Below are 24,929 nucleotides of genomic sequence, written 5' to 3'. Positions count from 1 at the left end.
ATGAAGTCTGAAAAACAGCCAGAGGGAAAGAGGGTAGAGACCAAGGAGTCGAAAGTAGAGGAGGAGGCAGAGTTGGAAGAAGAAGAAGAAGAGGACGATAACAGTAAAGGTCTCATTGGATTCTTCAGTTCCTACCAGGAGCTCTTCCAGTTCTTCTGCAACAACACGACCATCCATGGGGCCATCCGGCTGGTTTGCTCTAAGAGGAACAAGATGAAGACCGCCTTCTGGTCAGTTCTCTTCTTCCTCACCTTTGGCCTCATGTACTGGCAGTTTGGAATCATCTATGCCGATTACTTCAGCTTTCCAGTCAACCTGAACTTGAACCTCAACTCTGATCGGTTGACCTTTCCAGCTGTCACACTGTGTACCCTCAACCCCTATCGGTAAGTCCAGTGATGTGGTGTACTCCAGGGGTGATTTGAATCTTGTACAGTCTGTGTTTTTTTGCTTTGTTTTTGCAAGAATCCATGTCATTTGCTGATGTACATAATTCAAGTACGTAATTCAAGACCTCTTAACAGTTAAGGTACAAACTATTTGTCACATAGGATTGCCAATCCCCAGTTGGGGGCAGGGGATCCCCTTGTTTCAGGGTTATCAGAGGGCGGGGAAGTTTTGAATGTCTGCTGAGCACTCTTATTATAACCAGGGCTTTTTTTGTAGCAGGAGCTCCTTTGCATATTAGGCCACACACCCCTGATGCAGCCAATCCTCCAAGAGCTCACAGGACTCTCAGTACAGGGCCTACTGTAAGCTCCAAGAGGATTGGCTACATAAGGGGGGGGGGGCATGGCCTAATATGCAACCGAGTTCCTGCCACAAGAAAAGCCCTGCCCCCCACAACTTTTCAGGAGGATTGCCCCCACCGTTTGCCAGGAGGGACCTAGCAAACCTATCTATGATAGAAGGGTAATTGGTTTGGAATATACTGACATTTTGTGGAACTTCCCAATGTTTTATGATTGGCACCAGCCGTGGCAGCCATTTTGTGATTGGTTCTGCAACTGCAGTAGCAATTTTTTAATGGCGCCCATTACTTGTTCCTCAAATTCCAAAACTGTCCATGGGCTCAACAAGGTTGAAGACCCCTGAAGTCTCTCCGTGAAGGAGGATTCACCTGTAGAAGCATGAACATGGCAAGCTCATCTTTCCATCTGTTAGGTACAGTGCTCTTCAGCATGATCTGGAAGACCTGGATCGCATGACCCATGCAACACTGATGGATATGTACAAATACAATATGCCATTGAGACAGAAAACCCGTACAGGCCAGACTAGTCGGAAACGCAGATCCAGAAGTCTACACTACCACATCCAACGTCACCCATTGCTTAGAAAGAAGCGAGACACTCAAGGCAGCATGGAGGATAACAATCCCGAAGTGGGCATGAATGACTGGACCGTTGGCTTCATCCTGGTGAGGAGGCTTTCCTTCCCCTCCAGCTCTCACTCCAAATGTGCCTTCTCTCCCCTCCATTTTTCTGCTTGGTGTAGTGGTTAAGTGCGTGGACTCTCATCTGGGAGAAACAGGTCTGATTCCCCACTCCTCCACATGCAACTGCTGGAGTGATCTTGGGTCAGTCATAACTCTCTCAGAGCTGTTCTGCTCAAGAGCAGTTTCTGTCAGAGCTCTCTCAGCTCCACCTACCTCACAGGGTGTCTGTTTTGGGGAGCAGAAGGGAAAGGAGATTTTAAGCCGCTCTGAGACTGCTTCAGGTAGAATGGTGGGGTATAAATCCAATCTCTTCTTTCATAAACGAGTCTTGCCTACAGAAGCTCTGCCATCTAGTATGTTGGCTGGTGCTAGAGATAGTATGAGGGTTTAGACAGGCACCCCTGATTCTCCAAATGGCAAATCACAAAATCCTGCTTGCATGGAGATAGGACTGCATAGTCAGCACCAGTGTTCCCTTTCCCTCTAAGCTGAGTTAGTGTGAGCTAGCTCACATTTTTTAGCCTCTGGCTCAGAGATTTTTGTCTTCATTCAGGAAAAAAAACAGCCCCAGGGCAAACTAATTTACACAGCAGCTCACAGCTTTAATGCCAGTAGCTCACAAAATGGAATTTTTGCTCACAAGACTCCACAGCTTAGAGGAGGTATTGGTCAACACACCTTTTGCTGTTTGAGGTGTGCCTTTCCTGGCACCTGCCAAATGCTTTTAGAAAGTGGTTGTAGCCAGGTGGGGCTTTTGCAGGGTTGCCAATCCCCAGGTGGGAACAACACAGTGGCAACACAGTACCGATATGCTACCCAAAAACAACTGTGTTAAAATCACTTAATAAAATATAGAAAATTGCATTTTCATTGCATTTTCATTTCATCAATGCCTCATCAGCAAATGAATTCATAAGCCGTCTGCTTATCACTCATACATGCCCATTTTCAAATTCTTAACCAATGGCTTAACTGAAGCCATCGGTTAAGAATTTGAAAATGGGCATGTATGAGTGATAAGCAGACTGCTGTATAAGGATTTTTGATCGGCTTATGAAAAAGCTGGAAACAGTGAAACATGATGAGAAGCTGGCGATCGCATGAAGGTGATTTTTCCTTTATAGCTGATATCTGAGGCTAGACTCTGTACTACAAAAAGAATTTGGAGTGGTACACCCATTGGAGATTGAAAGTTTCTTCAGAGTTGCCCAGTGAAATGGATGATTGCTAATGGGACTTTCTTTTCAACTTTTTGATATTTCTGTATGAATTCATTTGCTGTTGAAGCATCTATGAAATGAAATGCATTTTTCTATGTTCTATTAAGTGATTTATTTTTTAATGGAGCTGTTTTTTGGTAGCAATCCCCAGGTGGGGACAGGGGATCCCCTGGCTTAGAGGCCCTCCCCCTGCTTCAGGGTCATCAGAAAGCGGTGGGGGGAGGGAAATGTCTGCTGGATACTCTATTATTCCCTATGGAGACCGATTCCCATAGGGTATAATGAATTGATATGTGGGTATCTGTGGCTCTAGTGAGGCTGTTTTTTGAGGTAGAGGCACCAAATTTGCAGTATAGCATCTGGTGCCTCTCCTGAAAGCACCCTCCAAAGTTCAAAAAGATTGGGGCAGGGGGTCCAATTCTATGAGCCCCAAAAGAAGGTGCCTCTATCCTTCATTATTTCCAATGGAGGAAAGGCATTTAAAAGGTGTGCTGAATTTTGTCTTGTGGTTCGGTTCATGCCCATCCCTGGTTGTAAGGAAGGTCTTTGTTTCCACACTCCCTCACTTTTGTCTTGGGGCATCCTGACAAGATTGTTCATTCCCTTTGCAGACTAATGAAAACAAGACTGATTCTTTCCACCAAATGTACTCATCAGGTGTGGACGCTGTACGAGAGTGGTACAGTTTCCACTACATCAATATCCTGGCCCGGATGCCTGCCACCAAGGACCTAGACGAGTCCAACTTTGAGAGCTTCATCTACGCCTGCCGTTTTAACGAAGCATCCTGCAACGAAGCGTAAGTCCCGAAATGACTCTTATTTTCAAATGTGAGATTCTTTTATCCTTGACTCCATGTTAGTTTTCAGAATTTTGTCTTACTTGTTCAAAACGCTTACTTGTTCTGCCTTTTGCACGGTTGCTCAAGGCACAGGTCCAATTCAAGAAATATCTGGGAATTTTGGGGGTGGAGCCAGGAGACATTGGGGGGTGGAGCCAGGAGTAAGGGTGTGACAAGCATCATTGAACTCCAAAAGGAGTTCTGGCCATCACATTTAAAGGGACCGCACACTTTTTAGATGCCTTCCCTCCATTGAAAACAATGAAGAATAGGAGCACCTTCTTTTGAGGCTCATCGAACTGGGCCCCCTGGTATTTTGGGAAGAGGCACTGGATGCCATGCTTCTAATTTGGTGCCTCTGCTTCAAAAAACAGCCCCCCCCCCGAGCCCCAGATACCCACAGATCAATTATCCATTATACCCTATGGGAATCAATCTCCATAGGGAATAACAGAGTGCCCAGCAGACATTTTCCCCCCATATACTTTCTGATGACCCTGAAGCGGGGGGAGGGCCTCCAAACCAGGGGATCTCCTGCCCCCACCCGGGGATTGGCAACCGTATCAAGGCAGCTCATGTTATCTCTGTAAACCAGGGGTGGCCAATGGTAGTTCTCCAAATGTTGTTTTGCCTACAACTCCCATCAGCCCCAGCCAGCATGGCCAATGGCTGGAGCTGATGGGAGTTGTAGGCAAAAAGCATCTGGAGAGCTACCGTTGGCCACCCCTGCTGTAAACTATTTCAAAAAGCAGACCAGGCCGTAATAATTTATTTGCTTAACAACGCAATCCTTACGAAGACTTACTCCTGTCTTGTAAAAATGGTAATCAGCAGTACAACCTACGTTCCTCTCTTCTCCTTCCATTGACAAAACATTGCATAATACAGCACATCAGATTTGTCTACGTGAACTCATCACAAATGCCAATCAGAAAGAAGGCAATGCTACTTTTCTCCCTTGGAACAGCTCAACATTTCCACCTAGTTTTGCAGTCTGCCCTGAACAATGACTGTGAATAGGGGGGTTTTGGAAGGGCAGAGTATTTGGCTGCCCTGACCTGGATTATCTAGGCTAGCCAGCTCATCTTAGAAGCTCCACAGGGTCAGCCCTGGCTGCTCCTTGCATGGGAGAGCAACAAGGAAGTCCGGGGTTGCTATACAGCAGGGGTGGCCAAACTTGCTTAATAAGAGCCACATAGAATAAAAGTCAGATGTTTGAGAGCCACAAGACATGAACGTCGAAGGGAGGGAGGGAAATAGATTGTGGGAGGGAGAGGCGGAAAGAAAGCAGCTTTAAATGTATTCTCCAAGCCAGCCAATGGGGTGGTGGGGACTTCGAGAGCCACACAATATGTGTGAAAGAGCCACGTGTGACTCCCGAGCCACAGTTTGGCCACTCCTGCTATACAGAAAAAGGCAATGGCAAGCTACCTCTGCCTGTCTCATGTCCATAAAAACCTACAGGGTTGCCCTGAGTCTACAGTGATTTGACAATACTTTCCACCACCAAAGTGTGTTGGCTAAGGGCATCCACCTTCCCATTTCAGTATTTTTTTAGTGTTGAAGTTAATATCTTACATTACGTGCCGGACTTTTTTTTTTTTTGGTAGAAAAGCCCAGCAGAAACTCATTTGCATATTAGGCCACGCTCCTTGACATCACCATTGTTTCACACAGGGGGTTTTGGTAGAAAAAGCCCAGCGGGAACTCATTGACATATTAGGCCACGCCCCCTGATGCTAAGCCAGCCAGAACTGCATTCCTGTGCACTCCTGCACACACACAAAAGAAACAAAGCCCTGATTAGGAGAGCCAGTTTGGTGTAGTGGTTAAGTGTGCGGCCTCTTATCTGGGAGAACCGGGTTTGATTCCCCACTCCTCCACTTGCACCTGCTGGAATGGCCTTGGGTCAGCCATAGCTCTGGCAGAGGCTGTCCTTGAAAGGGCAGCTGCTGTGAGAGTCCTCTCAGCCCCGCCCACCTCACAGGGTGTCTGTTGTGGGGAAAGACGATAAAGGAGATTGTGAGCCGCTCTGAGACTCTTCGGAGTGGAGGGCGGGATATAAATCCAATATCTTCTTCAATATCTGATTACATGGATTTATCTTAATGAAGATGTCATTTGGACCAATATTTTAAAACTCCACAAATACCATTGCTGTGCAATCGTGGTTATTCTAGGTCAACTTGGCCTCCAGTCAAGCCGGGGCTGCTTCCAGCGGTTGTTTGCAGTGCTTTGTCAACTCACCTTCCTTTGACCTTCTTTTCACAACTTATTGATTTCTTTTTTTCCCCCATCCCAGCTCCAGCTGTCACTGACGCTGGGGGCTGTTTTGACTCACTGCTTGAATGCTGTTGATCCTTGTTTAAATTCTGAATGGCCTTTTAAGCCATGCGGCTCTGCACCTGAGGCTCTGCTACCTTATTTATGGTATAGACACAGCTTGAGGGTGTCACCTCTATGTTTTTCCTTGCATCTTGTTGTGTCCCTCTAAAGCCCTTCCTTCTTTGGGAAGCTCTTGAGCTTCTTTGGGAACAGAAGAAACACACAATGGGTTTCCTGGAATAAATGTTCTCTTGCAGGTTCGTTCACCTGTCGCAAGCACCCTTCACTAAATTTACGAAGGTCAAGTGGATGGCACCAGTGAGTCAGCGTTTGAGTCCAACCGAGCTCTTTTTCAGTGTGCCTGGCCTAGCCAATCTTGTCAAATCTCAGAAACAGCAACTTTTGAGGGTAGAAGAGGCCCAGCAGGAACTCATTTGCATATTCAGCCACACACCCCTGATGTCACAATTGTTCCACATAAAGCCCAATAGGAACTCATTTGCATATTAGGCCATACCCCCTGACCCCTAGACAGCTGGAACTGCGTTCCTGTGTGTTCTGGCTCCAAAAAAGCCCTGCTCAGAACTAAGCAGGGTCAGCCTTGGTTAGTATTTGGATGAGAGACCACCAAGGAATTCCAGGGTTGCTATGCAGAGGCAGGCAATGGCAGAACCACCTCCGCTTACCTCTTGCCTTGAACACCCTACGGGGGGCACCGTAAGTCAGCTGAGAATTGGCGGCACTTAGCGCACACAGCTCTACCCCCAAATCTCCAGGAATTTGATTTGGCAACCCTACACAATCCCTCATTCTCAATGTTCCCCGTTTTCAACATTCCAAAAGTGCCCACTGGCTCAGCGAGACTGGGGACTACTTGTTCTTTAATTTTTTTAAAGATCTTCAAACCACCTCCTCCATTTTGTCTCTAGACTTAGAAACTGCAGGTCTTTTTTTCCCCATTATTTACTAGAATGGGTTGCCCAAACTGCGATTTGGGAGCCACATGTGGCTCTTTCACACATATTGTGTGGCTCTTGGAGCTCCACCGTCCTGTCAGCCAGCTTGGAGAAGGCACTTGTCTCTTTAAATCACTTCTCCAAGCCAAGCTGGCTAAGGATTCGGAGAATGCATTTAAAGCTAAAGTTGCTTTCTTTCCATCTCTGCCTCCTTCCCCCATCTATTTTCCTTCCTTCCTTCCTTCCTTCCTTCCTTCCTTCCTTCCTTCCTTCCTTCCTTCCTTCCTTCCTTCCTTCCTTCCTTCCTTCCTTCCTTCCGGCTCTCAGACATCTGACACTTATTCTGTATCTATCTATCTGATTTCTTTCCCACCCTCCTCTGCACAGCAAAGCTCAGGGCAAGTTACAACAATGTTAGAAAGATATAACAGCTATTAAAATAACATCTTTCCCTCTCATCTATTTGTCTTCCTTCCTTCCTTCCTTCCTTCCTTCCTTCCTTCCTTCCTTCCTTCCTTCCTTCCTTCCTTCCTTCCTTCCTTCCTTCCTTCCTTCCTTCCTTCCTTCCTTCCTTCCTATATCGGACATTCATGTCTTGCAGCTCTTTAAACTTCCTTCTCTCAAATATCTGACTTTCATGTCTTGTAGCTCTCAAACATCTGACGTTTATTCTATGCGGCTCTTATGTTAAGCGAGTTTGGCCACCCCTGTACTAAAATATCTCACCCCACCCTATACACACACACACTTCGTTTTCCCCTAAACGTCCCACTTGAAGAAGCATTGTGACAAAGTCAAATGTTTGCACTCTGCTTTGTGACTTTTTAACTGGTAAGTATTTCTGCCGCGGTTGCTGTTTCGGTTTCTTTCAAAGAAGCAATGTGGGGAGCTGGGGGGGTGGGGGAGAGAAGTGTTCAGTTACCATAATGCAATTGACCAGCATGCTCCATATCTCTTCTCCCAGGAACTACACACATTTCCACCACCCCATTTATGGGAACTGCTACACTTTTAATGACAACAACAGCACCCTGTGGATGTCTTCTCTGCCTGGGATCAATAATGGTGAGCAAGTGCATGTTGGGTAGTGAGATATGTCATAAAAAGCTGCTCCAGACCGTGACTCCTTTAAAAAATTGTACCTCAGCTGCAAGTAACAGATGCTAGGGAGCAGGGCCTTTTTTTTGTAGAAGAAGCCCAGCAAGGACTCATTTGTGTATCAGGCCACACCCCCTGACATCACCATTGTTTCTCACAGGGCTTTTCTGCAGAAGAAGCCCAGCAAGGACTCATTTGCCTATTAGGCCACACCCCCTGATAGCACCATTGTTTCACACAGGGCTTTTTTGTAAAAGAACCCCAGCAGGGACTCATTTGCATATCAGGCCACACCCTCTGACATCACCATTGTTCCACACAGGGCTTTTTTGTAGAAAAACCCCAGCAGGGACTCATTTGCATATCAGGCCACACCCTCTGACATCACCATTGTTCCACACAGGGCTTTTTTGTAGAAAAACCCCAGCAGGGACTCATTTGCATATCAGGCCACCCCCTCTGACATCACCATTGTTCCACACAGGGCTTTTTTGTAGAAGAACCCCAGCAGGGACTCATTTACATATCAGGCCACACCCTCTGACATCACCATTGTTCCACACAGGGCTTTTTTGTAGAAGAACCCCAGCAGGGACTCATTTACATATCAGGCCACACCCTCTGACATCACCATTGTTCCACACAGGAACTCATTTGCATATCAGGCCACACCTCCTGGTGCCAAGCCAGCCGGAACTGTGTTCCTGTGAGTTCCTGCACAAAAAAAACCCTGCTCGGGAGGTCCCTCAGACAAAAAAACCTTCCAGTTAAGGTTATGGTAAGACCTGTGGGCTGCAGTCCCCTACTCCTGTACTAACTAGAGTCCCCTTTGCCTTATACTAGTTCACCCAAACCCTGACCTGTATGGCCCAGGCTGGCCTGATCTCATCAGGACTGGCCTGATCTCAAGCAGGACTGGCCCTGGTTAGTACTTGGATGGGAGACCAGTAGGGAAGTCGAGGGTCCCTATGCAGAGGCAGGCAACGGCAAGCCACCTCTGAACCTCTCTTGCCTTGAGCACCCTCTGGGGTTGCCAGAAGATGGCTGTGACTTGACGGCACTTTCCACCATCAGTTTGCACAAATGAGGTGGGGAAACTGCTTGAGGATCACATTTTAGGCTACAAGGTGGCATATTCACCTGGGAGGATCCTCATGATTCAAATCCAGAGCGTCAGATCCCAAGGTATTTTTTATTCTCTCATAACTCAAAAACCTTCCTGTTCTCCAAGGCGCTACTGGACTTAAATCTAGCTATTCTACTACAGACCAGGGATCATTTTGTAGCAAGGAGCCCTTTGCATATAAGGCCACACACATCCCTGATGCAGGCAATTCTCTATGAGCTGACAGGGCTCAGAGTACAGGGCCTACTGTAAGCTCCAGGAGGATTGGCTACATCAGGGGCGTGTGACCTAATTTGCAAAGGAGCTCCTGCTGCAAAATGAGCCCGCTGCAGACCAACATGGCTGCCCTCTGAAACCACCTGGTGGATGTTTCCTTGCAGGGAAAAACCAAATCTCCATGCATACCAAACAAGCGTATCGGGAAGGAAACTTAGTTCACTTTCCCACACTCTTTTCCTGCCCTCCGCTCCTCTCTTCAGGCCTCTCTCTGGTTGTCCGAACAGAGCAGAATGACTTTATCCCCCTCCTCTCCACCGTGACGGGAGCCCGAGTGATGGTCCATGGCCAGAACGAGCCGGCTTTCATGGACGAGGGGGGTTTTAACGTGCGTCCGGGCATGGAAACCTCCATCAGCATGAGAAAGGTAAGGGGCGGGGGAGAGGACTTCAGAATGCATGGTAGGGTTGCCAATCTCCAGGCACATGAAAGGGAAAAAATGGATTGGTGTAACAGCGCCTAGTAAACTTTGAAACACCAGTTCATGTATGCTTGCTTATTATTTTCTGCAAACATATTCTCATAATCCAGTCATTCAAGTATACAAATCTAAATCCTGAATCTAGAAATGTCATTACATCGCTGGATCTAGTAACGTCACAAGGTTTACAAAGCACTTAAGTACATTACATCACTGCAAGGAGCAAAAGTCCACTTGGGATTCCTAGGGACTAAGCCCGTTCCAAAGTATCTTCCTCAGTAGAACCTCAGAGATGAAGGCACTATTGGCAAGGCTATACCACACTGGAATCATTAACCTTCACTCTGGAAAAAAATACCATTCTGGAGGGTGCCTTGCTTCTAAAAAAATTATTTTCAGTAATTGAGATGCAGAGAGTTTTTGTGGGCATTTAAATAAATGATGCCTTCATCCCTGGGGGGAGTCCACTGAGGAAAACACTGTGGGACGGGCTTAGTACCTAACAGTGCCGGAATGGACCCTGTGGAGGCCCCTAGGCAGTCAAAACCTTGGAGGGGCCCTTGCAAATTCTCTCAGAGTCAGAGCACCCACCCCACCGCCTTCGGCAGCCTGCAAGCACCATCTCAAAAGCCCCTTTTGACAAAGCTGCAGGGGAGAGGCAGGCAAACTTGGCGACGACTCTAGCAACAGCCTCACCAGACAAATTGGGCAAAGAACGGTTCAGTTGCTGGCTGCGTGTGCAGGCTCCGAGGGCTGCAAGCAGGGGGGAAACTTGGAGGAAAAGCCGGCCCCTGGCCCCTAAAGGCTTGGGGGCTCATAGGCTAGTGCCTACTTGGCCTAATTGTTAATTCAGCCCTGGTACCTAGGAATCCCGTGTGGACTTTTGTAGACTTTTGCTCCCTATAGTGATATAACGTACTTAAGTGCTTTGTAAACCTTGTGACGTTTCTAGATCCAGTGGGGTTTAGATTTGTATACGTGAATGACTGGATTATGAGAATATATTTGCAGAAAATAATAAGCGCACCTATGTGAATTGGTTTTTAAAAGTTTATTAGGTGCTATTACAGCAATTCATTCTTTTTCTTTCATGCTCTATCAGCTGTATTCCTTCTTATATTATAAATAGCCTTCAGGCGCAGTCTGGAGATCTCCCAGATCTCCATACAACAGAGATCTTTTCCTTTGGGAAGAACAGCTGCTTTGGGGGGGGGGAAACTCTATGGCACTGAACCCCGCTTAGGTCCCTCCCCTCCCCCAAATGCTGCCCTTTCCAAACTTCACTTTCCAATCTCCAGGAACTTCCCAACCTGGAGTTGGCAACCCCAGTGCCTGGAGAAGCAGCTCTTGGTGTGGCCCCAGGGAACAACTTGCACATGCGTGCAACAAGATCTGTTTTGTTCTGTGGTTAGTTCAGTTTTCATTGTCTAGATTTACAGGGTCAGTAGAAGTCAAAATAAAACAACCTCAATTATTATGCAGTTCCGTGAAACCAGAGAGTGTCAACAAACGGGCAACGTCGTTAATCTTCATTATGACAATCGCAGCTTTATTGTCCGCAGGTTTTTCAGTTGGGAAAAACTATCAGCAACTGTAGAAATGAAAATGGATCAACTATCTGTCCTCTCCACGCCCCCACACCCCATTCTCTTGACTCCAAGAAATCCTGGAGGGGTGCTTTTTGGTCTGCTGGGGAAATCCACAAGGGTAGACATAGGTTTCCCCAGTAGGCCGGACAGTGTCTTGTGAATTGCAGGCTGAGAAAATGACTTGGCAGGGGGAGGTTGAAGGTTGTCCACGTGCATCACAGTCCCAGTCTAAATTTGGTTCAGCAGGCATGGAACCTGAGAAGAACCTGTGAGTCATGTGTGATTGTTACTCAGCACACAGGGTGGGAACCCCAGAACCAGTCTGTATACTCTAGGCCAGGGGTGGCCAAACTGCAGCTTGGGAGCCACATGTGGCTCTTCCATACATACTGTCAGGCTCTCAAAGCCCCCACCGCTCCATTGGCTTGCTTGGAGAAGGCATTTTCTGTTTAAATCATTTATCCAAGCCAAGCCAGCCAGCAGCTTGGAGAACTAATTTAAAGTTAAAGTTACTTTTCTTCCACCTCCTTCTCTCCCTAATCTATTTTCCTTCCTTCCTTCTTCCCTCCCTCCCTCTGATGTTCATATCTTGCGGCTCTTAAACATCTGACATTTATTTTATGTTGCTCTTTCTTTAGGCGTGTTTGGCCACCCCTGCTCTAGGTAACGTCTGCACACACATTGCAGAGTATGCAGCTTGAGTTTGACTCCCCACCCTGTGTAAAAGTTTCAGATTCTCAGTTTCCCTGTGCACAATTTAGATCAGGATTATAGCTTACTTGGAAAAGGAGCTTCAGCCTTGCCCCCACACAGTTTTCCTGACTTGAAACTCTCCAACAAGCACTATTTGGCATGTGTGCTATGTTTCCCAAGTGGGACAAATAGCATCCTGCCAAGACCATTTCAGATCAAGAAAATGGCACAGGAGGGAGAAGCTGAAGCCCATGGATAGCCCAGTCTTGGGCCAAATCAGGCACCCCTAGTATGGGAATTGAGGCAAACTCGCATCTGATTGTTACACAGTGGAACATCCCCTCAGACCTAGGGTTGCCAGGCTGAGCCTGGTAACTGGCAGGAGGAAGGGGTGGGGACATGGTGGAGGGGCAGCATCACCAGCATGATGATCTCACTTCCAGAGAAAAGCCCAGAAGCAGTGGCAGGTAGTTCTAGAAATTGCCAAAAACTCTATGGTTCTACCAAAGAGTTCCTGGCAATTCCTAGAGCTACCTGCCATCACTTCCAGGTTTTCCTGAAAAGTGATATCATCACACCCATACTTGGAGCAATGACGGGCAAGAGGAGCAGAAAATCTAGGCGCTTGTTCATCTACTTGGACTCAAACTGTGTAATTGGTGATGTGTGAAGAATGCAGTACTGTTGCATTAAGCACACTATACTATAGGGGGTCATTTGCTTCTAGCCAGGGTCCTCCTGAACTTCCCACTTGAAGAAGAAGGAGATGATATTGGATTTATATCCTGCCCTATACTCTGAATCTCAGAGTGGTCACAATCTCCTTTCCCCCCCCCCACCCCACAATAGACACCCGTGAGGTCGGTGGGGCTAAGAGAGCTCTTGCAGCAGCTGCTCTTTCAAGGACAATTGCTACTAAAGCTACGGCTGACCCAAGGCCATTCCAGCAGCTGAAGACTCAGTGGGAGGAAACTCAGTGGGATATAATGCCACAAAGTCCACCCTCCAAAGCAGCCATTTTCTCCAGGGAAACTGATCTACATAATCTACATAGATCTACATAGTCTGGGGACTGCAGATCAGTTGTGATTCCAGGAGATAACACCAGGCTCACCTGGAAGCTGGCAATCTCCTAGGGCCCTAGAGCATGGGGTGGCACCAGGAGTACCAAATGCAGGCAGCCCCACAGCATTCCCAGTCCCAGCCCTGTTGCTGGAGTTACCAGGCTGGCCAGTAGCTTGGAACTCACCTGGGCTTCCATCTAGCTGAGTGTCAGGGGGGCACACCTAGGATGCTAAAAGCCCTTTGGTCAGTTGCTGAGCACAAAGGCAGTCCCTGACCTCAGACCAATTTGTCCCCAGTTCACGCGCCAAAATCCAGCAGTACGATGACCAGGTGGGAGGGGAACAAGAGAAAGCACCATGGCAGGAAAGGCAGGTGGAAATCGGACTCAAGCAAGGAAGTTGCCTGGAATTGATACATTTCAAATTGTTGGGACAGGAGACGACAAACCGCCTCGGAGGCAGCTACAGCGACTGCACCGAAAACGGGAGTGACGTGCCAGTGAAGAACCTCTACCAGTCCCGTTACACTGAGCAGGTATCCCCACTCCCCCTACCACCGCCACCACGTGGCCCGTGCTGTCTGAGCGCCAGTCCTACATCGGGACCACCTGGGCGTGTTGTGATGATGTCATTGCGTGTTGTGATGATGTCATTGCTCAAGGCTCTCCACTGCCTTCTCCCAGGTCTGCATTCGCTCCTGTTTCCAGATCATCATGGTGGAACGATGTGGCTGCGGCCACTACTTCTACCCGTTGCCATCCGGAGCAGTTTATTGCGACTACACAAAGCACTCAGGCTGGGGTACGTGCAGAGGAGGGCTGGGAGCTTTTGAAAGGAGGAGCCCACCCATTTCCCTTCCCCCATTTCTCCCTAACTTTTTACACACTCGTCCAACATGCATGGCTTGGACAACTCATTCATTGTATTTCATCTCTGTTTCTCCTGCTGAGGTTACTGTTATTACAAACTCCAGGCCGAGTTCAAGAAAGGCTTCCTGGACTGTTTCAGCAAATGTCGGAAACCGTGCAAGTGAGTAGGTCTCAAAACTCGTGGAGTCGCATTCCTAGAGCCGGTCAAATTCCACCGGAGCTCGCTTAGCAGAAGGAAATATTTAATAAAAGAGAGCAGAACAGGGTTGAGATGTGAGATGAGATACGTCATATCGCCTGAGCCTTCTGAACTCTGGTTGTGGGAGGGAGCATCTCATAAATCTCAAATATTCTTCAGAAATCCAGCAACCCTCAGTAGTTCCATGACAATTTTTGGAAGCCTATTTGGTGTAGTGGTTAAGAGCACAGACTCTTATCTAGGAGAACCGGGTTTGATTCCCCACTCCTCCATTTGCAGCTGTTGGAGTGACCTTGAGTCAGTCACAAGCTGTTACAGAACAATTTCTGTCAGAGCTCTTTCTCAGCTTCACCTACCTCACAGGGTGTCTGTTGTGGGGAGGCAAAGGCAAAGGAGATTGTAAGCCGCTCTGAGACTCCCTCAGGCAGGGAAGGGTAAGATATAAATTCCATCTCTTCTTCTATATGACTTCTCCAGCTGATGAGTCCAGTCCCATATCAGGATAACCCAAAAACTGTACATACCTTGAAGGAAGATGGTGTCACAGTTGGCCTTACCCAACATGTGACCTGCCCAGTTTAACCATACAGGTTGGCCATGATTTAGTTTAAGTGGCAATAGGATATCATGGGTAAAAGAATTTGGACAAGTAGTAGCTGGATATGCAGGAGGTTCCCTCAGTCCTGTGGCCATAAACTTCTCATGAGATCCAGTTTGGTGTAGTGGTTAAGTGCACAGACTCTTATCTGGGAGAACTGGGTTTGATTCCCCACTCCTCCACTTGCAGCTGCTGGAATGGCCTTGGGTCAGCCATAGCTCTGAGTTCTTCCTTTAAAGAGCAGCTTCTAGGGAGAGCTCTCTCAGCCCCACCCACCTCACAGGGTGTCTGTTTTGGAGAAAGAAAATAAAGGAGATTGTAATTCACTCTGAGACTCTGATTCAGAGAGAAGGGTGGAGTATAAATCTATGGTCTTCTTCTTCGTCGTTTCTTTAGGATGACAGAATACAAGCTGTCAGCTGGATATTCACGGTGGCCTTCTTCTGTCTCTGAGGTAAGGGAGATATTTTCTGTTTGAATATGCGCACACTGACCACTTCTGGTAGAACTGCTAACCCAAGCTTGGGAAACACATGGAGAGTTGGGCCTTTGGAGGGCAGAGTTTGTGGAGAGGAGGGATATATCACATGGTCCACCAGGCCCATAGCAGTGGTGGTGCACAAAGGGGTGTGGTCCCACCAGTCATGTGTCATGCCCCTCCAATCAGCACTAGAGATTGTGAATCTGTCCCAAGCCTTCTGCCAGTGAGAGATGACTTCTCCTTCACCCTTCCTGCCTCCCTCCCAGGCTTTTCCAAAGAGGGACAGATTCTCCTTCCCTCCTCCCACCCTCCAAAGCTGTCTCCTACATATGAACCGATCCCTGTATTGCAGAGGCCAGTTGTAATCCCGGGAGAATTGCAAGCCCCACTAGGAAGTTTGTAGCCCTGGGAATAACTGAGGGGCTTCTTATCTCCCACACAAACGCACCCATGTCCTGTCTGTTCTGCAAATTAAAAAGCTACAAGAGGCCCTGACCTGGATAGCCCACACAAGCCCGATCTCATCAGATCTCAGAAGCTAAGCAGGTCCAACCCTGGAAAGTACTTGAATGAGAGACCTTGAATGAAAGCCAGTCTGATGTCGTGGTTAAGTGTGCCGACTCTTATCTGGGAGAACCGGGTTTGATCCCCCCCATTCCTCTACTTGCACCTGCTGGAATGGGGCTGCTTCATGGGTCGGTTAACAACTCGGTGCTTGCACGGAGGACTACCTTTGCCATTCTGAACTTGTATCTGACCAAGAGAGCTCTGACTCCCAGAAGCTCATGCCGTGGGAATCTTGTTAGTCTCAAAGGTGCAACTGGACCCGGATCAAGGCGCAACACATAGTTGGTTCCTGGGCTGAATCTGTTTGTCTTTTTTTGTTATTACGCAACCGTCTCCCGTTCTGTCCTTTCCAGGCTTGGGTCTTTCACATGCTGTCTCGGCAGAATAAGTACAACATCAAATCCAAGAGGTAAGAGCTCCACCTAGTGTCAAAATGTGGATTTAGAATTTCTATAAAAGGCTGTCGGGAGAGAATTCCATCGGTGGGGCAGATTCAAAGCAGCTATAGGGTTGTGGGAAACCGATGCAAACTTGCAAGGGAACAGGGTGAAAGGTGGACTCTTGACCTGTGATGAGCTCCTCAGAAGGCAGCTGAAGTGAATTCTGGGATCAGAGAAGAGATCCCTTGGCTTGCAGTTTTAGCAGATCACTAGAATGCAGGCTGGGCTTTCAGGAACAATGGAATAAACGGAGTGATAACAAGAAATCCTTTCTACGCTAGCAAAGTAAAAGTTGTTCTCAAAAACCACAAATTGGTCAGTGACCCAAGAGAAAGGCTTGAAATGTTTTCCGGTGATTAAGATTAGTATTCTTTGATAGTTCAGACTATAGCAGGTAGCTACCCCCCCCCCCCATTTCTTCTCTATTTCAAAGTTGCTCACAACCGATACAAGCCCAGAGGCCAAAGGCCGAATCTGGGAAAGTTGTGTACAGCTGCAGGAACTGATATCTGCAGCTTGCAAACCTCTGCAACAGAATGCTCATCTTACACACGCATACAAAGGATTGGCTGAAAGTTTTTGCAGCAACTGAGAGCTTCAACTCCTTCAGAATAACTGATTGTTGTGTGCCACTAGACCTGGATCAGAGCCAAAATGACCTCATTTGGTCTGACTTGTCTACAAATCCAGGTATCAGAGGCCAACAACGTTAAGAAGGGTGGTGGCTCAGTGGTAGGGCACCAGCCACCCAGAGGGGTACCAGCTCTGCAGGCAGAGAGTTGCTGGTTCAGTCCTTGGCCTCTCCAGTTTAAGCATCACAGGCATAAGGAAACAGTACAGCCTTTTCACAAAGACCCAGCAGGCCAAACAGAGAAGGCTGTATTAATCTAAACTGACCAATGGTTTAACTTTTGGCCTAAGGCAGTCTCAGAGGTTCAACTTGGGAGATTTCAGTGTTTTATTCTAATCACGGTGAAATCGCACGGGAGACCGAAGCCCCACACAATTCTGAATTCCAACTTCCTGTGTTCATTATCACAGGTTAGCCTGATCTTTTGACCTGCAAAGTGATTTACCACAATATACTTCCTTCCCAAAAGCTGTGCTTAGCATCTGTACAATGAGATCTTCACCCCACGACCCATGCCATAATACTTCAGAATGTGAATGGGAAGTTACTTATTCAAAAGTGGAAGATTTTCGTTCAGTAGCACCTTTAAGGCTCCGTTCTGGATAGGCCAGGCTGGCCCAATCTCTTCAGATCTCAGAAGCAAAGCAGAGTTGGCTCTGATTAGTATTTTGATGGAAACCCAACTGGGGAAGTCACTACGTAGAGGCAGGCAGTGACAAACCACCCCTGAACAACTCTTGCCTTGAAAACCCTATGGGGTCGCCACAAGTTGACTCTGACTTGATGGCTCTTTCCACCACCAGCACCTTTAAGACTAGCAAGATTTCTAGGGTATGAGCCTTTGACAGTTATATAATGTATCTGAGAAAGGGAGGTTTGATTCTCAAAAACTTATACTCCTAGAAATCACGTCCGTTTTTAATGTGCCATTGGCCTCCCATCTTCCTCTTCAGTAGCAGACCAACATGGCTACCTAGCTACCTTTAGCTTACTGGTGAAATGCGGATTGAAAGCTAACTTGGCAGGAAACGGTTATAAAACTCATGATCTCCACGTGTAGGAGATTGTTGTGGAATGCCTTTCAAAAAAGGGCCCTCTGTGTGCATTCTGAAGCTGGTTGTCCCATGGAAAACTATATCCTGTGCTTTTACATGTGGATTGCCTCTGGATACACTGTGAGCAATGAGAAAGTGCTGGGATTCAGTCCCAGGATTCCTCCATCCTGTCAAGCCTATGGGCACTTTTGGTATTTGGAGAACAGGTAGCATGATGCCATAACGAAATGGCCACCATGCTAATGGAACAAGTCACAATGGCTTACTATGACTGGGGCCAATCACAAAGTGTTGGGAAACTCTGCAAAATGTTAGGATGTTCCAAACCAAACACCTTCCTATGGTGGAGACAGCAGTATTCAAATAGCTGGTCCCTGCAGATCCAAAAGTGATGCCTCTTGGGCTTTTCTGAAGGACTTCCTCTTTCAGCAAGGTGAACAAAAGTCAAGACTCTTTGCATGGTAAGAAAGACGTATTTTAGGGGACAAAGTAAGTGGGCACCCAGAAACCCACCAGGGGGCACAATATAGGGCAGGATTCAATCTGATGGCATGGGGCATGAAATGTTTCTAGAGTGATGGAGGCCTGTCAGACTGATGGAACAAACTGAGAAAGAGAGGAGCCCATTTGTCGCAGAGGCAAGTCAGCTCGGAAATTTGTGTAGGGCTTCCAGGCTACATTCCGTGGCGCAGAGTGTTAAAGCTGCAGTACTGCAATCCGAACTCTCTGCTCACGACCTGAGTTCGATCCCTGGCGGAAGCTGATTCAGGTAGCCGGCTCGACGTTCACTCAGCCTTCCGAGGTCGGTAAAATGAGTCCCCAGCTTGCTGGGGGGGAAGTGTAGATGACTGAGGAAGGCAATGGCAAACCACCCCATAAAAAGTCTGCCGTGAAAACATGAACGCGACGTCACCCCAGAGTCGTATACGACTGGTGCTTGCACAGGGTACTTTTCCTTTTTCATCCAGGCCAATACTCCTATTGCTTCCAGAGTTTTGATGCACTACGGTGTGGTTTGGGCAGCCTCAAGCTGGACACATTCGTGACAGGTTTAGGAAAGGGCTGCACACTGGAAATCTGGAAAGAACGGAAGAAGTGCATGGTGGGGGGGGGGGGGGGGAGGCACATCAGACTGTGTTGAAGGTGCCCATTCTTGTGACGCTAGGTTCACTCAATCCCTCTCTCATTACTAGGAATGGAATTGCCAAAGTGAATATATTTTTCCAGGAGTGGAATTATAAAAGCAACGGGGAGTCTCCTGCTTTCACAGTATGTATTCTGCTCAGCGTCGCTCAGCGCCTGCTGGCTCTTGCGCTGCTCACCCTAGAAAGATGGCTGAGGTCATTTCTCACCCTACCGTTTCAGTCTGGCTCCAGTGGTCATGTGACGCTCGGTTTCTTCCCTGCTTTCCTGCAGAACTGGCATCCCTAAGCACATCTTTTGGCTTTCCTGAATCTGCTTCACTGTGGTGTTTTGGGGAAGGATGCAGTAAAGCCAGGTTGGATGCTAGGGGATTTGAAAGCTTTGTTCTTTCCAGGCTGTTGCCAGTGCAGTGTTAACAGTGTCACCAGGGATTTTTTTTGCAGCAGGAACTCCTTTGCATATTAGGCCACTCTCCCCAATGTAGCCAATCCTCCTGGAGCTTATAGTAGGCCCTGTACTGAGAGTCTTGTAAGCTCTTGGAGGATTGGCTACATCGGGGAGTGTGGCCTAATATGCAAAGGAGTTCCAGCTACAAAAAAAAAGCCCTGAGTGTCATCAGCATGCATTGGACAGTGTCTGTAACATCACTTAACAGCAAAGCAACTTTCCCCCTTATTCCTTGTATTGCCTAGAGGCAAAGAGGGGGGGGGGGTTCCGCTCTACAGATTTGAAGACAATAAACACACCAGTGGTGACGGTTACGCTTACAAGTGTGAAGCTACATCAAATACAATAATAACATCATATTTTATAAGGTTGCCAATCCCCAGTTGGGGGCGGGGGATCCCCCAGATTGGAGGCCCTCCCCCTGCTTCAGGGTTATCAGAAGGGGGGGGTAAGGACATGTCTGCTGGGCACTCCATTATACTCTATGGAGACCGAGTCCCATATGGCATAATGATAAATTGATCTGTATCTGGGGCTCCCTGGGGGAGCTGTTTTTTGAGGCAGAGACACCAAATTTGCAGCATAGCATCCGGTGCCTCTCCTCAAAACACCCCCCAAGTTTCAAAAAGATTGTCCCAGGGGGTCCAATTCTATGAGCCCCAAAAGAAGGTGCCCCTATCCTTCATTATTTCCAAATGGAGGGAAGGCATTTAAAAGGCATGCAGTTCCAACCGGGGATTGGCAACCCTACGCCGTGCACTGCTGGTCTTTTAACTTTCCTTTTTGCAGACTACAATGGCACTGAATGGGAATCTAGAGGTCTTCCTTCAAACAAATGTTTTTGTGTTCCAAATAGTGTGTTTTCCCAGCACATAAACCACAAAATTCCATTGTTCAAACAGCAGTCTGAAACGCTGTTGCCAATGCAGTGTTTACAGCGTCATCCACAGGGGTGGCATTCTAGCAGGAGCTCCTTTGCACATTAGGCCACACCCCCATGACGTAGCCAATCCTCCAAGAGCTTACAAAAAAGAGCCACCCCTGGTCATCCGTATCTATTGGACAGTGTCTGTAACATCACTTAACAGCTAAGCAACTCTCCCCCTTATTCCTTGTATTGCCTAAAGGCAAAGAAGTTCTTTTTCCACTAAAAGGATTCAAGGGCAATAAATACACCAGTGGTGGAGGGCAACAGTTTTATCAAGATGTCTATAAGAACAAGACATCAACAAGTCACAAAAACAAACAGATAATAAAACAGAGAGTATCCCCACATCCCTTCTGCTACACGAACCCTGCAGAATGACAGCAAGTGGACTCCTGGTGCTGAATCTTGGCTCAGGTTGGACGGGGGAGCCACACTGAGTACGCCAGCCAACACTCAGAGTCTGTCCAACTATCATTCTTTGGGATTCCTGTAACACCGGGGTGTCGAACTCTTTGGGCCATGCCATGTGTGTCATAAAATGTAATAAGAAACCTAAAAGGTTAATATGCAATTAAAGGGCCAAACGCTAAAAGCGAACTGTATAATATATCATAAGCAAACATACCTATATTTATTAAAGAAAGCTAAAACCATTTAGGGGTCCACCATTAGCCTCTATTCTTTGTACAAACATAAAATCACAATGGGAACCCCCTTAACTTGACCTGATGCATTTTGACCTAGACTGGTCTTCTTCAGAGGTCAGAAATGAAAGTACACCTATTGACTCATAATACAGAATGCAATAGAACAATGCTGGACCGCAAGGAAATTTAATGAAGTGGCAAAGGCTTAAAGATATCCTTGAGGCCTCTTATTCTACAGCCTTCTGTCCTAATCAAGGGCATGCATATTGTATTATTATATTATTATATAATATATTATATTATAATTATATTATTATAATATATTATATTATTGTATATTTAGGGGAGGGACGGTGGCTCAGTGGTAGAGCATCTGCTTGGTAAGCAGAAGGTCCCAGGTTCAATCCCTGGCATCTCCAACTAAAAAAGGGTCCAGGCAAGTATGTGTGAAAAACCTCAGCTTGAGACCCTGGAGAGCCACTGCCAGTCTGAGTAGACAATACTGACTTTGATGGGCCGAGGGTCTGATTCAGTATAAGGCAGCTTCATGTGTTCATATATGTTCATATTGTATGCTTCACCACATGGTCCAGAATTGATCAAGATAGGTGTAAGGTCAGAGCTTATGTGCCAAGAGCTATTCATAAAATGTAATGCCAGGTAGCAAATATATAAACTTCATAAAGGACGCAGACAAACACAAAGATTTTTTAAAAAACTTGAAATAAAACATGCTTAAAACGTTAGCATTTGTTGGTCTTAAGGGTGTTTTCTTTGCATTACTCCCATGCAATCCAAGCTCTCTCAGTTGCACAGCAGAGCTACTGAGACAAGCCTCTCTTCCTTCTATTGGCTGAGGCTCCTCCCCCTCCTGGCCCTCTGGGGAAGAAAGGAAAGAGCCAGAGCTTCCTTGGAAGCAAGCTACCCTTCCTCCTTCCCCAAGGGTGGAGTTTCAGCCAATGGAGAAAATAGAGGCTTTGCTCTGTAGCTCCTGTGCAATTGAGCAAGCTTGGGAAAGCAAGCTGTGATGCAGAAGGAAGCAAGAAGGAGGGAGAAGGAAGCAGATGACAGCCAGTTGCTTGGGGCCTGATAGAAGCCCTCCAGGGTCCTGATTAGGTTCCCCGGGCCACATATTTGACACCCCTGCTGTAATAGAAGAAGCATGGGTATATTCTCTGTTTATTCTTGTGCCTTGTTCGTGCCTCATTATTATATATTAGGATGGAATTCTAGCAGGAGCTCCTTTCCATATTAGGCCACACACCCCTGATGTAGCCAATCCTCTATGAGCTTACAAGGCTCTTTTTTGTAAGCTCTTGGAGGATTGGCTACATCAGGGGTTTGTGGCCTAATATGGAAAGGAGCTCCTGCTAGAATTCCACCCCTGATCACAGAGATTTCAATAAAACTCTTGTCTTTCACCACTGGTGTTTGTTGCCCTCGAATCGCTTAGCGGAAAAGAACCTCTTTGCCTCTTGGCAATACACTGCTGCCTCGTTTTATGGCATTTGCCTACCACCCTTTCAGAATGCAACACTCACATCGGAGGTCTTATCAAATAGGTAAAACCTCAAAATGCAATAAAAGCAAAACAAAACCCCAAAAACCCAACATCTGATAAACAACGGAGCAAAGCATGTTGGTAGGCTTCCAAAAACAGCATCTCCTGATCCTGCAGAGCAGGTTATTTTGAGGCAAACAAGTTTGAATTTTTATTCTATTTCATTCTGGGAGGGATGGTGGCTCAGTGGTAGAGCATCTGCTTGGGAAGCAGAAGGTCCCAGGTTCAATCCCTGGCATCTCCAAAAAAGGGTCCAGGCAAATAGGTGTGAAAAACCTCAGCTTGAGACCCTGGAGAGCCACTGCCAGTCTGAGAAGACAATATTGACTTTGATGGACCAAGGGTCTGATTCAGTATAAGGCAGCTTCATATGTTCATATTCTTGCCCATCTGACCATTTTGCAATGGAACAGAAAGGATTTTCTGTCACTTTGCAAAAGTTTTATATTGTCAGCACTTGGCATACAAAAAAAAAAAAAACTTGCGATAGCCATCCACATCAACAGTATGTGTTGCAGTATGAAACATTTCATGCCAACTAAGAACATAAGAGAAGCCATTTTGGATCAGGATAATGGCCCATCCAGTCCAACGATCTGTGTCATACAGTGGCCAAAAAAACCAGGCACCATCAGGAGGTCCATCAGTGAGGTCAGGACACTAGAAGCCCCTCCCACTGTTGCCCCCCCAAGCACCAAGAATACAGAGCATCACTGCCCCAGACAGAGAGTTCGGATGATTTGCATTACGTAGACCATGTTCTCCTAACCCTTCAGCAAGTGAGAGCAGCTGATCTGCTGATTTTTGATTCTGACATCTAAGAATCAAATTCTGATGTAATTAAATTTCAGAATTTGTCCTACCCACCCCTTTACAAGAGCACACAGGCAGTTGTAGAGGGCAAAACCTTTGATGCTGGGATCTCCAAAGTCAGAGTTCCCAAGCATTTATTTTTACCGTTGGACAGGGCTTTTCCTGTAGCAGGATCTCCTTTGCATATTAGGCCACACACACACACCCCGATGTCGCCAATCCTCCAAGAGCTTACAGGGCTCTTCTGTAAGCTCTTGGAGGATTGGCTACATCGGGGGGGGGGGGGTGGTAAGCCTAATATCCAAATGAGATCCTGCTACAGAAAAAGCTCTGGGGACCAAAGAACAATTTGGGGATCTTCCCTGGAGCACTGTGGTTCTTCCACGCTCCTCACCTTGCGCTCTCCGCTTGGCAGGTGGTGACGTTGCTGTCCCAGCTGGGCAACCAGTGGAGCCTCTGGTTTGGCTCCTCCGTCCTCTCCGTCATCGAGATGGCCGAGCTGATTTTCGACTTCCTCGCCGTCACCTGCATCCTGGCCTTCCAGTGGACCTACCTGCATCGATCCTCTGACCTCCCCGCCACCAGCAGCCACGACAACGCCGCCTTCTCCAGTGCGCCTTCTATGCCTGGCGCCCCACCGCATCTGCCTGTCGTGTCCGAGGTGGCCACGCTGCCTTCCTACAACAGCTTGGAATCGCTAGCCATGCACAGCTTTCCTTGCAGGGGAAAAGAGTGAGCCCTAGCCCCACTTGGACCTGCTGTGGATTACTGCTGGAAAGGGGACTCAGCTTCTGCAACCCACCACCAAACTATAAGCCTTGATATCTCCACAGGGCAGGGAGAGCTGGAAATACCTCCTCGAAAGTGGCAAGAATGCACCGACACAGGGCCAATCAAATTGGAGCCTGCCTTTTGCATGACTTTCTTTGGCTGTGCTCACTTTAGGTAGTCTGTAACCAGTGTTCCGTCTAAGCTGAGTTCGCATGAGCTAGCTCACAGATGTTTTTTAGTCTCCAGCTCACACATTTTTGTCTTCGCTCAGGAAAAAATGGCCCCAGAGCACACTAATCTATGCAGGAGCTCACAACTTTAATGCCAGTAGCTCACAAAGTCGAATTTTTGCCCATAAGACTCTGCAGCTTAGAGGGAACATTATCTGTAACTATCTAAAAAATAAGAACCACATTAAAGAGATGGGTTGGATCTATCCAAAAGGGGCTTTGTTTTTATCCTATCTGATGCATGACGTGAGAGAGAGAGAAACAGACCTTCAAATGAATGGGAAACCTAACAGGAGAGCGTAGCCCTAATATCTGAAAAGAGATTGGATTTATATCCCACCCTTCACTACCCAAAGAAGTCTCAGAGCAGCTTACAAATCTCCTTTCCCTTCCCCCAGGGCCAGTCCTACCACTAGGCAAACTAGGTGACTGCCTAGAGCGCCAAATTGTGAATCTGTGATGTTATCGATGCCAGGGGGAAGGGTGCAAGAAGTTAGCTTTG

The 24,929-nt window shown here is 47.2% G+C and overlaps 1 protein-coding gene across 1 annotated transcript; it reads left to right on the top strand.

Annotated features, from left to right (window-relative positions):
* Positions 1-24,226, top strand: SCNN1A (sodium channel epithelial 1 subunit alpha). Its single transcript, XM_060236352.1, has 12 exons — positions 1-386; positions 1,165-1,420; positions 3,270-3,457; positions 7,745-7,845; positions 9,484-9,647; positions 13,484-13,582; positions 13,731-13,848; positions 13,998-14,076; positions 15,110-15,167; positions 16,115-16,170; positions 19,081-19,156; positions 23,842-24,226. The coding sequence occupies exons 1-12, from the start codon at positions 1-3 to the stop codon at positions 24,160-24,162; spliced, it is 1,902 nt and encodes a 633-aa protein (XP_060092335.1). The 3' UTR covers positions 24,163-24,226.
* Positions 24,227-24,929: the final 703 nt, after the last annotated feature.

Source organism: Heteronotia binoei, chromosome 4 (genome assembly GCF_032191835.1).
Source record: "Heteronotia binoei isolate CCM8104 ecotype False Entrance Well chromosome 4, APGP_CSIRO_Hbin_v1, whole genome shotgun sequence".
Taxonomy (NCBI): Eukaryota; Metazoa; Chordata; class Lepidosauria; order Squamata; family Gekkonidae; genus Heteronotia; species Heteronotia binoei.
This window is presented reverse-complemented; position numbering and strand designations above follow the sequence as displayed.